This window comes from Pieris brassicae, chromosome 7 (assembly GCF_905147105.1).
Source record: "Pieris brassicae chromosome 7, ilPieBrab1.1, whole genome shotgun sequence".
Taxonomy (NCBI): domain Eukaryota; kingdom Metazoa; phylum Arthropoda; class Insecta; order Lepidoptera; family Pieridae; genus Pieris; species Pieris brassicae.
Genome location: NC_059671.1, coordinates 15,757,234 through 15,776,205, shown reverse-complemented (window position 1 = coordinate 15,776,205; position 18,972 = coordinate 15,757,234). Strand labels below are relative to the sequence as shown.

The following is an 18,972-nucleotide window of genomic DNA, read 5'->3' as shown; positions in this document are numbered from 1 at the left end:
ACTCTACACGACGAAATTAGGTTTTTATTTATTATGGCAATACACACTTGGACGTGTTAAAGACAGGCATTTTTACGGATGTGATTTGCAATAAAGTCGGCGGCTTTGTGAGGTTTTTTAGATAATTTTTCTTGTCTATTTGCTGTTATTGAAGTAGAGCGTTTCTAGTTTATAACTTAAAATTATACTTTGTTAGTATAAAGAAAATTAATAAAAAAAGTGTCAATAATAAAACAGGATAAAATTAAAACAGATTTCAGGTTCCTTATTTTAGGTTTGGGCGTAGACGTTATTGATAAAAATAAAACCACCTAATATATACGGATAAGAATGATTTGACATAATCGTTTTTTAAGTTTTTTTTGTTTGTACAACGGCTTTCGACTTTTTCTCATTGAAATTAGTAAAATTATATTCACTTACGCAGCTTACACGTTTATGTATGCAAACGAGCACTTGACTTTTCGAAATGTAATTAGAATTCATACTCTCACTACGACTGACAATTTCCCCAGTGATGTACAGTTTTTGCTTCTTCGCTTTAGTGTTTGAAAATACAAAGAATTTACATATTTACAACTGCTTCAAACATTTACTAATGTACCAAATCATAATTCTTTTTGAAAATGTTTTTACAGTATTACAAATTGGAATCTGATAGCCTTCTTAATTTAAAATTTCTCCATGTTTAGAGATTTCAAAAATCGAATTGCGAAGTTATAGGTTATGCATGCTTTTTAGGACTTTATTAAATTTTGTCTAGTCTGTATACAGCGGAAATGGATCATTACTTGCGGAAATTACGACGTTAATACATACACTTGAACAAATTCTAATCATAACTACTATTATTAACGCGAAAGTGACTTTCTTAACATTAAAATGTGGAGACGGGATGTGACGGGATATACGTATATTATGGTTTAAACGTTATAGAAACCTATAACTAAACGAACTGCCATTTGCTTGTACAATAAGTTCATAAACTGGATAATCCCATTTCTCACGGAAACGTGTCGAAAGTCGTAACGAAATGTTAAGTGTCTGAACCCACGCGTACATACACATTCTTTGAAGATACAATCTAGCAATCGATGCACTGTTTTTAAATCTTATCTGATATGTAATCGGCGCTATTTATGCAATAGAGATAAGCCAATTAAACCATGTTGAAGAAGTCAAGGAGTGGCACTCATACAATTTTACTGTTGCGTTGCCTTGCCTTGCCTAAACCTACGTCTATAATAAATATTTTATATGAAATTATTTTGAGACGTCGACGACGAGAGCGTCGTGGTGTCTTCCAAAAAATATCTATATAATATTTGTTTCCATTTACATCCTGTTTCTTTTAACACAGAAATGCAATCGCCTTTAATCACTGAAATAATTCAAGTTTGTAACGTGATAACATTTATAAAAACAATCAAACTATATTCTCGTCATTTATACTTGAAGCAAGTTTTACCTGTACTATTTTTCTCTATTCTGGAATTGATGCGAAATATTTTTGCACGAAACTCAATAACTGACAACCAACACTCTAAAACTGACCAGTTTGGAATTTAATACCCTTGAAATTCGAAATGAAATTCACGTGAAGTAATTTATAATTTGATCTTAAATTTTGACAGCCGGTGATATGTGCTTTCGATGTTTAACGTTCTACCTAAAAATGAAATTGATGTTGCAAGAAATATAATAAATAATTTATGTTTAATATTGACACAAAAATGCGTTTTTTTGTACGACTCATGTTTAACCACATTCTTATCGGTAACTTTTCAAGGGTTTGTTGTTTTTATTAACAATCTACTGTAGATCTTGATAGGATAGGTATATAGAAATATTCTTAACAATGTCTTATTGCTTATAATTAAACAGGAACGCCAAAGAGAAGTTAATTAAGATCTAGTTAGCTCTCGAGTGCTATTCACAATGAAACAATGTCTTACGCAGCTTTAATTTATATTTTACTTGCTACTAGACGCTGGAAGCTTTGTCTGCAGGGAATAACGAGAATAATATTTACAAGGAAAATTCGTATGGCTTAGAAATATTACACACAATTATAAAAGACGTTAATCTTCACCTAATCTAGCACCGTGCGTTAAAAACTTTAATTATAATATCAATCAGAGATACTAATTAATATTTATAATACTTTATCTACACTTTTAAATGATTTATATATTCAAGTAGGAATATCTAGGACGAGCGATATATTTTAATTTCCAAAACATTTATTATAATCACTTGTAAAACCAGGAGGTTCATATTATTATAAAGTGATGGTTTAATTGTCAATGAAAATAAAAAGTTTTTGAATTATGCTAGTAGCATTCGAAGCGCCATTTAAGAATCTATTTATCATATAACGCATGTCAGTATTACAACGATGTTCCATCTAGTGTCAGAACGTGACGAGGAAATTAAAATCGCCTTGGTCTAGCTTTGGAGTCGTGTAGAACTCATGGCCGCGAGCCAGATCTTATATTCCTAGTACTAATGTAGCGTGCCTAAAATCCTAACAATAACATTCATTATCATAACAGAGAGAGTTCCTTGTGAGGTATTAGCGCATTGCCGCATTTATTTTATTTTGTATTTGATGTACATGATTATACGATTTTGTTTGACGTTTTTTATAGGTATTTATTGCTATGTATGTTTAGGGTATTTATTTATTTATTGAAGTTTACCACATCATACATAATACTATATTTACAGTATATATTAGAAACTATCTTTTTTAAAATATATGACAATTTTTGTAAATAATACAAAAAATAAAAATCTTGTAACTTTCGCTTTCCCACGGGTATAAGTTATTCCTACCATACTCCAGACTGGCTAGCTACACATTCTTAAAGCGTTTACTATTGGTTTATAGGACAAAGCAAGATTCTCGGACACGAGTTGGCAAATACATCGAACGTGGACACGAAATGGGGACCCAATACCTCGATCGCCACAAACTGCGCGTGCGCCGACGAAACAAACACCGACCACCTCACCTGACGTACGACAAGACGACCAGAATGGAATCTATGACACCATCACCGTAAGAGACAAGGTAACATAAAACATAGCTAAACATTTATAATTTTCGCTTCTTTTTTTAAAGTTGAATAGATTTGTGTAGGTCTTGCCGCTTTTTAATAGGTAATCTGCATTGTCGTACATACCTGGACCAAATTCACGAGGTACTAAAGTAGGGACTAATTAAAAAGTACCCATAAGCGAAAATGCATGGTGAATGTCATGGTAGTGGTATCTGCCTACCCCTTCGGGGAAAAGTCGTGATAATAAAAATAAATAAATTGTTACCTCTCCAACATCTTTTAAGTCTTCTACACCTCTTAACCATATCCATTACATCTGTTCAATCGTGACTTTTGTAATGTACTATTTTATTTTGCAACTGTAAATTTATTCTATTTTAGATTTTGATTTAATTGTGATTCATGAAATATCGTTTTTGTTTTATTTTAGACGTTTTGTAATTTATAAATCTACATTATTATTTGTAATAAAGTGTAAACGCCTTGTAACGTCCCGCGATTTAACGACTCCCTAAAGCATCGAAATCAATTGGCTTTAGTTGGTTTAGCTTGTCTTCCATACAATGATACATCTACATAGCATTACACCCACTCTCAATTACGATTGAGTAATAAATTACTTTTTAAGTTAAGTTAAGCTAAAATTAATAAAAACTGCGCAGGTTTGTACATTCTTTTGAGGCTTTATTATTCTAACCCGCAATAAACTCGACTGTCGGCATCATGCATACGAACTTTATAAGAAATTCGTTCTTTTGTTTACAAATTGGACAACTTTCTATAACGCCATAAAATGCATAGTTCCTGTATAGAGTTTACAGTGTGTATTTTTTAAATTAGTTATATACTTAAGACTAAGTATTTATTCTTTTCTTTATTTACTTTATAAGGGTTGCCTTGAAGAGCGGTGTTACCGATGAGGCTGCACGATGGCTCCTTAATATCATATGTTATTGAATCTTTTAAAGTGTTCATAAATAAATACTTAGATTTTGCACATATATAAAAGATTTAAATAGAAATATAAAGCTTCAACCCGTACAAACGTTTATACCATATGTAACATACATCCTACTGGAAATCACGACACAATTAAGTAGGCAGGATCCAGCACGTCAAAGCTACAATTCTAGCATTCAACTAAATTCTAATTAGTGAAACCTACCATTATTAGTGAAATCGTTAGAAACCTCTCAGATGATGTATTATGACAATTCCGCAAATAAATCCTTCGGCTTTGGATCTTGCGGCCTATCGTTATTTATGGGCACGTAATCTACAATCGTAAATGACGTTTAATTGAGGAAGTTTCTAAAAGACGGATACTTAATAATATTTTGCATAGTTTTGTTACTGTTATATCGTATATCGTTATATCGTGTGTAGTTTACTTTAACTTTAACTACATCAAATACCTTTTAAGTTCCCAGTCGTTCACTGATTTATAATGAACGTGGTAAATTTTAAAATTTACTTATACACGGTCAAATATTATATATTGAATCCTTTAACTCATTCTCAAATAATTAAATGTCACAAAAACAATATAAAATAGTCTCCAAAAACGATTTTCGTACCATCGCAATGTGGTTAACCTTAGGAACCCAGGTATAGATTTACGTTAACCGATCGTAAATCATAATCGAGTGGTCCACGGTACTTGCAAGATATGCACTTCCCGCTGTTTCCAATGTTCCTTTGTAAGGGCTAGTGACTCGACCTTAGGTTATTGCACTTAGGATATGTTTCCTTAGAGAATAAGATAAGGGGACAGTGCCAGGTTCTCTGCAATTTGTAGGAAATAATATATCCACCAGAGTAGTAGAAGGACGAGTAAGACTCTCTTCTTCACTGATTCGTTTTCTATAAATACAAAATATGTGATGGCAGATGGCAGGCAAACAGTATATAAATAGTTAGTTATTTACAGGAAAAACTATTGTTATTAAAGACAGTAAATTGTATTAGAACGATGAATTTTTATGTAAAACATCATAAAATTATATATTTATTTGTGTTCTTAACTTCCTATATTATCTTTACAATTTTTTACATAATTCTATGACATATTCATATTTATGTTAACAGAACAATGATGTCATTTGTTTGTACGCAAGTGATTTTATAATGCAACAAAGGTGATAATATCTTACTAATGATATGCCTAGGTCCGTGCATCGCATATTAATTGTGTTAAGCCGCACTAGATACCTTTTTCATATTTACATTGAATACAATATAGTGTGTAGTAGTAAACCAAAATTCACTGGAAGATTTAAGACAGTAAAACAAAAATAATATGATTTGTATTATTTACTATACTTATTATACGTTTTTGTAAAGCGAATGGACGCACACTAGTGTGTAATTAATACAGAATTAATAATTATTACAGATTTAATACATAGACATAGACATAACATTTATTACTAACTAAACACGCACACAGAAACACATAAAATAATAATAATCAAAAATAAATAAAAAAGAATAATAATAGAGACATAACAAATTTTTTTAAGAAAAAGGTTTAATTGTGTAATATATAAATATATATATTTAATTTTATATTATGCATATGATGCATTATATATATATATAATGCATAATATGTAATACACATGGTGCTGTGGTTGTAATAGGCCTAGCATTATGCTGAGGAGCAGAGTTGTTCCACAGTGCTGGTCATTCTGCCAGGGACCACAGCAGCTAGTTCGCGCCTCAGTCGCAAAAAACAAATAAGAATCTAATAATAATGTTTCGTGATGCCACAAGATTTTTATTTTGAAACATATCTTATCAGAGATGAATTGACGACGAATCCAATCCGGTCTAAAAAAACTACTACTACGGTTTAATCTCATTCTTATTAGGTGTTGTTCTTATAAAATTCTCTTGTATACGAGTGGTTAAACAAAAAACGATCGTTGGCAATTTACCACGCGCTGATTGCTATCATTCCAAACAATTTAATTCACCAATGGAGTCCGTGTTAAGTGAATCATTTATTTTTAGTCGCAAGATAATTATGATCACCGATTTTGAGTGCTTTGGTTGATAACTATAATTTATGATATGAAGAAAATAATTTCTTTATAATATAAGATAAAAAGTGTGTTGTTTATGTTATATAAACTTCAGATTAAAAACGAAGCCATATCAAAAACATTTAGAGACTGTCGCAAAAAGGAAAAAACGATATCATAAACACGTATATGTATTACGGATATATTACGTTGTAATAATAACAAATCTTGATATGTAGTACGCAACAAGAAAAAATATAAAAAGTAAATTATGGGCGCTACAACCTTTTTAGGTATGGGCCTCAGATTTCTGTATCTGTTTCATGATCATTTGGTAATCTAATAGGCAGGTAGATAAGGGGCCTTCTGTGCCTGATGCACGCCGTTGACTTTTTGGGTCTAAGGAAACCGCTTTCCTCACGATGTTTTCCTTCACAGTTCATTGGTGCACAGTGATGAGAGTCGCACTGAGGCCACTAGACTAATACTGCTCTTGCTGATACAACAAAAAAACAAACATTATTAATATTTAGAGTAGTTATTAAAGACTGTTCACTTAAAATCGGGCTATTTACAGAGCAAATTTATTTGATATACTCGCATATGAGTCCACCTCATCAGTTGTCCAAAACGTATAGGCCAAAGATAACCATAATTTTGTGTTATGTGTTTTACATAGATATGTGTTTGATAGCATAAACTATAATGCTTTGTTGTCCTTGTTAAGTGCTTCTTAGATTAAATCAATATTTATACATATAAGAATTTAATGTTCCACTTTGCTACTAACGTCAGATGATCTCATAGTTTACGTCAAACATATCGAGAATCTACGCCTAATCAGGGATGCCTAAATGATTTGATATCTTCTAATAGTGATAATCGATTCAGGTCTCCTTCAAACTTGTTAATTTGCTTAAAATCATTCAGGCATAACGAGGTGGCCTCAGGCTTAAGGGATCATCATGCTTAAATAATATTTTTTTTATCAATTATTAGTAACATTCTAATAATAATCAGGGGACAAAAATTAAGCATAATAAAATTAAAAATAATTTTAAATCCATAATCCCAATTGTGTATATTATTAGAATTTTTCGGAATTTTAAACCAAAATTCGTAACAAACACCCGATATTAGGCATTAATATACAATATATTTTACTTTACACAGCAGTGTTGACCAAGTGGCTTCAGCGTGCGATTCTTATCCCTGAGTTTGTAGGGTCGATAACCGGTGTACACCAATGGACTTTCTGCCTATGTGCGCATTTAACATTCGCTCGAACGGTTAACGAAAACATAGAGAGGAAACCGACTTGACTTCACTAAAAAATTGACGGCGTTTTTCAGGCAAAGGAGGCTGATTGCCTAGTTGCCAATTAGATTGACAAATGATCATGAAACAGATACAGAAATCTGAGTCTTGGACTGAAAAAGGTTGTAGCGCCACCGGTATTATATTGTACTTTAAATAAAAATATAGTCACAGTAATACGAATAAAATGAATAAAAGATTTGTAGAAGAGTTTGTTTCGCTGTCTGGGGAGATAATTTAAGACTAGCTGAATGTTAAAGGTAAATTATATTAATGCAGATAGAATACATAAGTCGTACAAACTTACGTAAGGATTAGGGTACTTTCTTATAGTAATATGAAGTTTATACCGAATCTTTCAAAAGCTACAAATGGCCTGCTAGATAGATGGCGTAAATAAAAAATAATTTTGTAGTGTGAACATTAGTCAAAAAAAAATTATATTGTAGAAATAATTCTTCTGTTTTAGTGGTTTATAGATATGCGGTTGACCTTTTGAGGGTTATAGTTAATAGTTAATAACAATTTTATTCTAAATAACAAGTATTAATAATACATATGTTTAGAATTTAAACGCTATCAAGGTTTTCCGGCAAGGCTAAGAAGGCAGATTCAATATATTTACACATTCATTAAATAGGAATGAGCTCATTCTCATAATCCGCTTTTGTGGAATAATTTACAAGATAATACGCTCGAGACCTGTTCCATAGATTTCAATTTGAGGGGATTGATTTGATTTTTGTTTAAAAATCTTTATATTTCACTCGTTCCGTGAGTATTTAAGAACTTCTTTTTCTTACTGTTACACCATTAGCCTCTAGTCGAACTATTTGAAAAAATATGTTTCGCAAGGCTTTTTATTTATTCTAACGTCGCGTTCAATATAAGCACAGTTCAAACCTGTGGTAATTTTGTTTTAATAACCACGCATAGAATCATTCGAAAACCAATACTAATTTAGAAGTGAGGGAGGCCTTAGACGTGACATAACGTACTTAAATATTATTGATTTTATAGAATTTTGATTATTAGTTAGATCAAAAGAAGTTCAAAATCGAAGTAATAAACACATCTTAGATCGTAGTATCAATGGAAAAAATTGTGGCCGGCTATATCAAGTTACAGTTTTGTGCCTCAATATTTTTTTATTATAACCCATGCATATTATAATAACCCTTATAGCCTATACATAAACATCAAAGTTGTCAAAAAACAGTAAACAACTATGGCAATAGCTTTGATGGAAGATTGATAAAGCAAATAAAAGTATACAGAACTTATTTACAATTCGTTAGCGTTCGCGATATGACGGGACCACCCGCGGTCAGATATGCATCGCATCAGGTGACAGTTGACACCGAAGGTATTATACCACAGACTATACCCATGTCACCATAAATATATTTAAATCTCGCACCTTAAAAATTCACAATATTGACGAGTACATATTGTGGACTGTATTGCCGTTATTCTAAAGATATGCAAAAGTTAAATTATTATTTCCATTCAGAATACCATTCTAGAATTTTCATGCTCGTTAAGATCAATCGAAAAATCGGACGTTCGATATGGATCAGTGTGATTAAAACAAATTACTTTCAAATCAAACAGGTTATCAAAGGGGCCGCTGAGTAACAAATTGAACTTGAACAAATTGCAAACTTGTCTCACAATAACCTATATGTGCTCTGTGTATATAATCTGTGGTATCTCTACTGTCTATGCTTTATTTAGCCTATTATTGGGAATTGTTTGTCTTTGTATAGTATTTTAATTCGATTGTTTGGCTTAAAGGTCTCGTTACCAGGCCATAAAATTATTAAAAAAAAAAAAAAAAATCGATTGTTGATATACAATTTATCGGTTCGTTACGCTTCCAGAATGTCCAGTTTAATTGAGTCCGGTAATGTTATGATAAAAAGAATTCGTTGGTACTTTATAGTTCCGTTTCTTACAATATTTTAGGACAGCGATATCATTTATCCTTTTTTATTTTGTTCCGCCGTAAATATAATAAAAAAGTTCCTGTCATCTTTGTAAATAAAATTCTTTAAATATGTTTGATATGTTACTAGTTCCGGGACATTAGGCACAGCAAACATATTTAACGTTTATAGACAACTTTCTAAGGTACGAGTGCTGGTTTGAAATGTATTGATATAGATCGATATTTTCATCTTCTATTGACCTAGATTTATTCACAATTTCTTTTTGTATTCACATATATGATATAACGAATATTGCATTTATACTTTGATTATATAAGTTCTAGACTGAAGCTGGCATAGTAGTAAAAGTTTGTACAGACAGGATTTCGGTTTGTTTTAAAAAATAGTGCTCTTGTCCCATTTTTTAATTATGTATTAATAGTTTTTATTGTATCTACTCATATAAAATACGAATATATCTATTTGAGCCAACTGTATGTTTTTATAAATGACAGAAGAGGTTAGAGCTGAGGAGGTTAAAACTAATGATAGGTCATATGACAGCTCTTCTAAAAAGTTGGTAATCGATCAAAATTAAAAATGTATTTAAAGTTCATTTTGCTAATAGTTATTTTAATTCGATGCTATTTTTATAAAATAAATAAATGTATAGTTAAGGGTTTATTTGGCACAGATAATAAAACGCAATATTCGATATAAATTGAAACTTTATTTAATTAAATAAACATCCGAGAACGGACCACCTCTATTTAAACCATTCATTTCACATGTGTTAAACCGAAATGTCGTAGAATCCATTAAATAAAAAGAAACGGCATGTATAGTTAGATAGATTTTATTACGAATAGCTTATTATCGTCGAAAGAGTCGTGCGGTCTTTGAGAATATTATGATAATTTATCGGTTTGGTGCGACCATACACAGTTCTCGCAAAAGTTAGCTATAACGTGGCTCATTAGAAGTACCGCAAAAGCATTAAGTTGACATATAAAGTAATACGTCAGAATGGCCCGGGGCAAGATTGAATGGGTATACGTGATTGGAGTACACGAACTGCCCTTTGCTAGGTGGGCTTAGAAGATCCGTGAGAAATTTTCTCCTGTTCAAGTTAGCCGTTATATCTTATATAAATTAGCTTATTGTCGTTAGAATTGGCTAAAAGATTTCAGTGGCGCGTTACATCAAAATGAAACAAACGTGATCATTAAATTTGAGCGTTTTGTACATTTATAAATAAGTTCGACTCTGGAAATAAAAAATATAAAAAAAAAAAAAACATGTGTGCAATTCACACGTGTTAGAAGTGAAACCTTCAAAAACAATGTTTTTATTATTAATAATATGTAAATTGGACGTTTTTCAATGTCTAAAAGTAGGATAAAACTTTTAATTAAAAAAATAACACACCACGCTATCTTACTAAAACGCTGTAATACGCAGCCGCATACAGTGTACAGTAAGCTCACGTAGTTTTCACATGCACTACACACGTTAAATGCTCAAATACAAGCACGTATTAAACAGTGTGCAATATACATACACACTGACATCTGCTCTCTCGCTCTGGCTCACAAATTACAGGCGACTATGCTTAGAAGACGGGAGTGGGGACGCTACGAAGTATGGCACAAAGAGGAGAGACCGATAATATACAAATTGTATGTATATTTCTGTCTCATTCTTTCCCCTGGCTTCATCCTACACATTTTTGTATTTGTGTCTCTTACCTGTCGTTTTTTCGTTGCATCCGGTTTGAAATCACAACGATTCTAAAGAAGTTTCACTTCAATTAAATATATATATATATATTATTGATGATGGAATTTCTTAGTACTTATTAGAAAAAAAACAAGAAGAAAACTGTAAATACCATGTAAGTCTCATTAAAAGTTATTGGTAAGTTATAAAAACGGCACTTGTTTGGCAAGGAAAAATCGTACTTTACTAATCTTAATCATAATAAATTTAAAATATTTACTATTTTTTTATTGTATTAGTGCAGTTATACTTTAGGCCTGGAACTATAAGCTATTTACTTACACAGATAAACCCTTGGACGAATTTCTTTCAGTGGATTTTTCCTGTATTAAAAAATATTTCGTAGACTTGAAGAATACGTGTACCTGCAATAAATATTATAAAATCAAACATAAACGATTAAATAAAAAAATATTATACATGATGTACATACATATAAATGTAATAAAATATTATTAGTTTAATAATATTTATATCACTGCAACTGTCTTATATTCTCTTGTTTACGGAACTACCCGCCCGCCCCACTATACGAAACGCGCGATTAGGCGGGCGGCGCGTGGCCTAATAATTATGAATGAATGATGGCTATTGCGTAACGGTTTAATATTCTTATTTTATGTACGTTCTATAGTAAAAGTAAAACTTTATTTATTACTTTTCAATCACGAGTGATTGGTACGAATGATTTGAATTGAATAACGTATTGAAAAAGGTTATGGATCAATTATGAAATAAAACATTGATTTTATATACGGAAATGAACTTTTAATCGGCAGTTATCAAAATACAAATGTTTATAAGTAGGCTTCCTTAATCTTATACAGAAGTAAAAATATAATATTATAGCAAAAATTATTTAGAAGTGCAGTGTGGGGTGCGAAAATAAGATGACGGTTGCCTAGTAACGTGGCGTCGAAGCGGCGAGCGTGGACGACGGTACGACGCCTCGTGCCAGACGCCAGTCCTTCAGCTGTGCTTCAGCGTCGCGTTACGTCCTGCACGCTCGCTGCATCCTAGAAAAAATACTAGAGTTCCCAAATTATATTATGCGTGCGGTGACGAATGGGTGTTCATTTTTAAACTTTATAAAAGTGTCGAAAGTGAATTCACTTGTTTCGTTGTGCTAATGAGTTATCAATAGTGTTCACGAGCTTTATGAAGTTTTATGTTTATCGTGATAGTTAAAGAAATCAATGTTTAAAAGTTTCAATTTAAAAAACGTAGACGTTAATTATAGTAATTGAATGTAGATAGAAATATCTGCGAAGACAAGAGAATGAAGCACTGAGATTACATTTGATAAGATAATTTTCTTGATAAACCAAAGAAGTATGCAAATTACACGTGCCTCACAGTATAAATATTATACATTCATTTATATCAGCAGCAATAATTGAAAATACATTTTAGTTTTCAAAACGTTTCATTTTTAAAATTGTTATTTTCGCATATGAGACGAGCTTTTGTATGAGCTATTTGTGCTCTTCGACAGTCAAAAAGAAAAATATAAACAGCTGGTGCGGAATGAAAGGATCGTAAAGAATGATTCCGTGACCGCTTACTTTCATAGATTTGAGGATCTTTTATTTAGATGAGCCCCACCCCCAAGGTTGTTAACCCTCGGTGCGAAGGTCAGGGTTATATGAGAGGATAAAATTAGCTTCAATGCTTAAACAATTTTAACGTTTAGATTTGTTTATGAAAATATACGTATTCTAAACAATAGTATGCTGTATTTATATGTATTCCTTTTTATAGATTTCAACATTAATGTTTGGCAATACATGCTACCATAAAATTGAAAGTGTCGCAATGCAGGAGCGCATGCCCCATACGAGATCCTACTTCCTGTAAGGTTTAATTAAATCCACTACCTTTGACCAATCACCATTAATTCTATAAATAATTATTGCGCTTAAAGTTATTTTAAAACGCCTTTCAAATTCAATAAATATAGCTTGCCGGTAAAGATAGATGATTTTAACCACGTTGTTAAAGTAAATAATATTTTAGCTATTTATATTGTGGCTTTCAATAATGCTGGTATGAGAACTATGGAATATAATTGTGTGAGTGGAAGATGCGATCACGTACGTCGCGTTGTGAAAATGGAGATGGCGATGCGGCGCGCGCGCTTCACCGACTCGCTTTTGCGTTGTGGAGGGCAGCATTTCACTTGCAAAGAGACCCTCAGCGATCCAGAAGTAAACGTAACAAGCATGTTATAACGGTGCGTGTAGTGTTAACTCAATTAAAATACTATAACATCTTAAGTCTTAACCCACTTAGCGTCTAAATGGCTTATATTTAATACACAAAAACAGTGACATAAAGTTCATTTAAAACGGTTTCAGGATAATTAGACATCACAGTAATGGTCTACTTTTTTTAGCAGTGGTAATAAAATAGCTTTAGCGAGCAACATTCACCCCTGAAGTCATAGTATACTGGCTGTGCACCAATGAACTTTCTGTCTAAGTGTGCGTTTAGCTGGCGCTCGTCCGGTGAAGAAAACCATCGTGAAGAAATTCGGCATATCTTATCTTAGTTCGAAACAGTCGACGATTAGAAAAAGCAAATGATCACGAAAAAGATATAGAAATCAGAGGCCCAGAACTGAAAGGTTGTAGCGGAAATTGGTTTGAAGTCTTTTACCACAGTTCTATGTAATACATATTTAGTTACATACATTTTATGTTTACAATTAAGAGAGTAATTTGTATGCGTTCTCTTTTAGAATTAATATAAATATAATGTAGCCCTATGAAGTAATTTAAATGTTCCGAAGTCGAGGTTTCGCTTGTTAGTCATGTAGTACTTGTATCAATTTAATTCAGTAATAACGCTGAGATCAAAGCAAAGACCACATGCGCGTACTTAACTTTCAATTAAGCGGTAACCCTGTTTGGTATCAATCATTAAGGTTATTTATATGATCATGTAATTTGTTAGAAACTCGTAATATATTATGATTACTGTAGTTTATGTTGAATTAATATTATAAGTCTGTACACGTACAATGTTGTTTGTTGCGGTAATTATTTAAAGTATCGGCTTACCACCTCCTACCAAAAAGTTGTATAGTGCTGTTGGACAAGCGCTTCTTTTTAGTACACCTGGGAAGTCTTCAATACAATTTCTAGTACAAATAAGCGAAAATGACGTATAAATGCAATTATTTAAGATACATTGAACGTTATTATATACTGTATTAATAATCCTAATACAAATTATTTTTCTGTCTAATGTTGTGATAAAAAGAGACAGGATGCTAAAGTACACACACATAGTATATTTACTTAAATAATTTCAAACCGTTTAAATACTTCATTTATGTGCGTGTTACTTTTAAGCAATACTTAGCAATGCAAATCCAACATTCGTCTTTAAAATTCAATGCGCAATTACTGCGACATACCATTACGAGATCTCCAGTGATAAAACACCAATTCCAGAGGTCACTAGATAGTATCGTAGAGGTATGTTTGCATTGTTGATAGTCTAAACATACTAACATAGAAATCCGAAGTCATTTAATCGTAAGTATCGGCTAGCCTCAAAAAGACGCGTCTTATCCACGAGTCTGCTTATGGCACTATCTGTGAAAAAATAGATTTACCTCTTCAGCAAAAGAATCATTTTATTATTAACCGACTTTAAAAAACAGTTAAAATTTGACTTTGTGGCTTCAAGAAAAGGGAACTTAACATCAGGTGAGCCTCAAAACAATCAAAGCGACGTGTAATAACTTTTTGGTTATGCATTATTATTTTTTTGTAATGTAGTTATACATGCGATATCTCCAAGGAAATGTGTTTTGTTTTTATATCTGTAACCGTCTGTGTTTTTATGTCGTATTGTAATTTAATAGATTTTTTTTATAATTTATATTAACATTATCTACACTTTTATTATAAAAAACTCGTTACATTTTATTCGTAATTTACAACTCCTGATAATATAATTCAAATATTTAAAATAGCTTGGTTAAATTTTATATTTATTAAAACAAAGCTTACTACTAATACTACTACTAAATAGTATTTTTTTAAATTATGTATGTCGTTTATAAAACAGAAAATTGTACTAAAAATGATGTCTGATCGAGGTTGAGATACGTCATAAAAGTGTTGGGTAGATTGTTAAGATATAGTGCAGTAACGGTAATTAGTGATCCATTATACCTGCAGTAATCACTTAGACCACACCTTTCTTGATCATTTATCATAATAAACATTGCCCCCACGAAACTCGCTCTAAAATAACGTGTTAGTAAACGTGATGAAAGCGTGGTTGATTTAAAATCATGATTTAATGAAACAAAGTCACCGTTTAATCGGTAATTACTGCTGGTGGGATATAGCGAAAAGTGTAAATTGTTCGGCAAAGACAAGCAACGGTGGAAGTGGTAGAAATATTGATGTGTGTAAATAGAAATCAACCTCAAATATAGTTCCAAGATCGCTCAAATCTATATGAAATGTCTAACAGTTATCAATCATGAAATCTCTTTATTTATTAAGAAACGTGTAGGAAATTAAAAATACCAAGATAACCAGGGTAAACAAAAACAAAAGAATCGTAAAAGTATCTGCATTGTGTTATAATACTTTATTAATTTTTACTTAATTAATTTTTACGGGATAATTTCTCTTAAAACTTAGTCATAACGGTAATCTAAGCAGCTTGAAATAGGTCATCCTTGTTCCCAGACCAAGGGCCAATATGTAAGCTGTATGTGACGCTGAACCTTAGTTTTATGCGAAATACAGAACTGAATTTTGAATTTGAATTAATTTTGAGACACAGCTGTCAACTCAAGGCGCCAGTTGAAAAAAGGCGTGGATTAAATTACTTTCAGACAAGAAATCTATATTTTATTTCGATTGACAGGTGACCTTGTTAAAGTGTTTCTAATTAAATTTCGTGTTTAAGCTATGTAGATATTGACTTTGTATGAACAGTTGACATTTAAATAAATAAATACCAAGATTTACGTATGTGTTTGAAAATAAATGCATATAAATTATTTAAATAAATGTACAGATTAATCAATAGATTGTTGAAATATGTGAATGTATTCATGTTTTTAATGGGTTGTATTGTGTTTCTTCTAGACTCGTGCAGTCAGCGCGCCAGCTACGCCTGGACCTCTCACTTTCGCAACAGAATATGTAAGTTTTTTGTTTATCTTTATACATCCATGTACTCTATTTACTTACCGAGATTTGTAGAGTGTTTAATTATTCAAATTAGCTTCTTCGACAACTATTGCCTTCCGTTTAAATAAGACACATTATATAAAAAATACTTGTTACCCCGTCTTCACGTGTTCGTTTTTTCGCGTGAGGTTCTAGGTATGTATTGATGTCCGGACTAACAATTTAAGAAAGGAGTACATAACAAAGAAAGTTATTAAAAATCTAATATTAGCATATACCTTATGTCCCGATATTTAATTTCTATTTCAAAAGTAACTTATAAACATTTTTGTGAAAAACACTTTTTGAACGGATTAAAGCTATGTATTATTATTAAAACTTATAGTTATTTACATTTACATTTAGAATTATGTAAAAAACTATAAATTTTAATAATAATACATAGCTTTAATCCGTGCAAAGAGTGTTTTTCTTAATGTGTAAAAGCTATTTTAACAAAAGACAATAACATTTTTGTGACGAGCGTTAAGACAATGGAAGTAATTTCAGCAAAGAACTTTCAAATTTGTTAAAATAATAAATCTATTATAATCAATAGTGAAAGAGCACTAAAAAGTTAAGAGGCAGAAAAGTGGTTTACTTTTTATGTTTTATTTTGTTATAAACTAAAGCGTGGGCAACAGACTCGCGGAGGCGGCACTTAAACAGAATAATTTCATTTCACTACTATCTTAATCATAGTATTTTCGATTTATGGTTTGTATAAAGATACTTTTATAGAGTAAGCCACAAATAAATCGGATTAACGGCAAGATGCGCATAGTCAGTTTACTCTGCGCCTACGCACGGCCTGTGTCACTTTCTAAGAGCTATGTCGCGCCTACGATGTTTTGGTTTCACATAAACATTTTACTTAGGTTAATCATTGGTTACCGTTCTTTTGACCCTGGAGGCAAATATTTTATGTTTACCAAGTATTTTTCGTTATATCTCTTTAAACTAAGTGTGCGTACCTCCCTATTTCGAATCTGCTGTTCCAGCTATATATTTGCATACCAAAATATATATTTTCCTTACTTAGTTTTATTTCTTTAAGCGGACCAATTTTCCTTTTGAATAAATTTTTTTCGTAATCTACATGCATATAATTTATGGACTACTAGATGTATTCGTTAAAGTTACCTGGAAGACGTTGCTAACTTCTGTTATAATTTAATTTTATGAAATACCTAACATTATTTTAACAGGGAGGCCCCAGATCTATAAGCTACTCTGGAAACGGAGGTCCGGCTTCGCGACTCGATTTGTGCTATGTGGCGGAACGAATGCTGGCTTTGCATCTGCCTCACAGGGACGCACAAGCTGAGGCCCAAGCTTCGCATATGCTGACTAATAAACATGGCGAACATTTTATGGTAAATATGTTCTCTTTTTCTGCAGTATGGTATATTACGATGTGGACCAATTTCAATATTACACAATGTTTAAAACGTCATTAGTCGTAAGTTCTACGTATATATTATACTATTTATGATGTGTTTAAAATTACCCTTTAAAAACCAAAGTTACGCTATAATACGCTGCAACATTTCTTATAATATCCCTAAGCTAAGTGAACCTCATAAAAACCGTAGGCTACTGCTTATTGGGGGTATTCTTATCTTATGAGAAATTTAATTACCTAAAAACACTGATGCGAAATTTCACGGCGTGTGTACAATTAACAAAAGGAATAAAAGGTATACCTAATAAATTTTTGTGTTTAATAACCTCACATCTAACTTTCATGTATGATGTAACGATGTGGCTTATTTAAAATCGACTTCATTTGTGTATGACTCGTTGAATTGAAATTTATAGTGGTAACTATGAATGAATAAAATATATATTTCCGTGATCAGACATTTTGGACACTACGGAAAAACTAAATAAAAATACATATTTTGAAATGCAGATATACCACGATTGAGGAAAAATAACGAATTCGACAGCGAGTCTAACAGTGATTTAGACTTAGAATTAGAGAAATGTTTATTGTTAACTCTTTAATTATTGCATTTAATATTTTTTCTGATATTTTATTTCAAAAACACCTTGTCAGCAGACAGTTGTCAGCAGTTCTCAGTAGATTTATCGTTGAAAAATGGTTTAATTATGTATGACCATATGACCCACCACGGTTCCCACGCCCCACAGTAAGGCAATTTGATAGTTATTCGAAAATTTATTAAAATTATTTGGAAATAGAATTATAAGTTTTTCGTAAAATATTTTACTTGAAATTGTCAATGATACACAATCATTAACAATTTCCTAGTAATTTCTACCTAAAAAGGAAAAATGTGATAGATATAATTTATGTTTCTGTAATTAAACGATATTTTTTTTAAATAAAGAATATTTTGAATAGGACAGAAATCCGTCATCAACTATTATCATACTTTTTCAGGTATTCGAAGTGAGTGGAGATATAACAAACGATGGGCGAGCTGCACGTAGTGTTTTCGGACGGGCTCGTTCCCTCGGCTGGCCTGGGGACTTGGCGCCACCTCTGGAACGATTATGCGCTGCTTGCAAACACATAGAAAGCTGGCTTGCTGCACACCCAAAGAACGTCGCCATTTTACTTGCATGGTAACCATAAAATTCAACTTACCTAATATTTAGGGTTCTATAACAAAATTCCGAT

At 31.9% G+C, this 18,972-nt stretch overlaps 1 protein-coding gene across 6 annotated transcripts in view; it reads left to right on the top strand.

The window, feature by feature from the left end:
- LOC123711772 (tensin) overlaps positions 1 to 18,972 on the top strand; it is an 87,706-nt gene that overhangs the window by 48,620 nt on the left and 20,114 nt on the right. For 5 of the 6 annotated variants that reach the window (XM_045664535.1, XM_045664537.1, XM_045664536.1 and 2 more), the window contains 4 exons: positions 2,894 to 3,076; positions 16,239 to 16,295; positions 17,531 to 17,698; positions 18,733 to 18,917. In XM_045664535.1, coding sequence (XP_045520491.1) covers positions 2,894 to 3,076; positions 16,239 to 16,295; positions 17,531 to 17,698; positions 18,733 to 18,917 — 593 coding nt within the window. Of the gene's footprint in view, positions 1 to 2,893; positions 3,077 to 13,186; positions 13,352 to 16,238; positions 16,296 to 17,530; positions 17,699 to 18,732; positions 18,918 to 18,972 lie in introns of those variants that run through there. The other variant, XM_045664540.1, reaches the window with a different exon arrangement.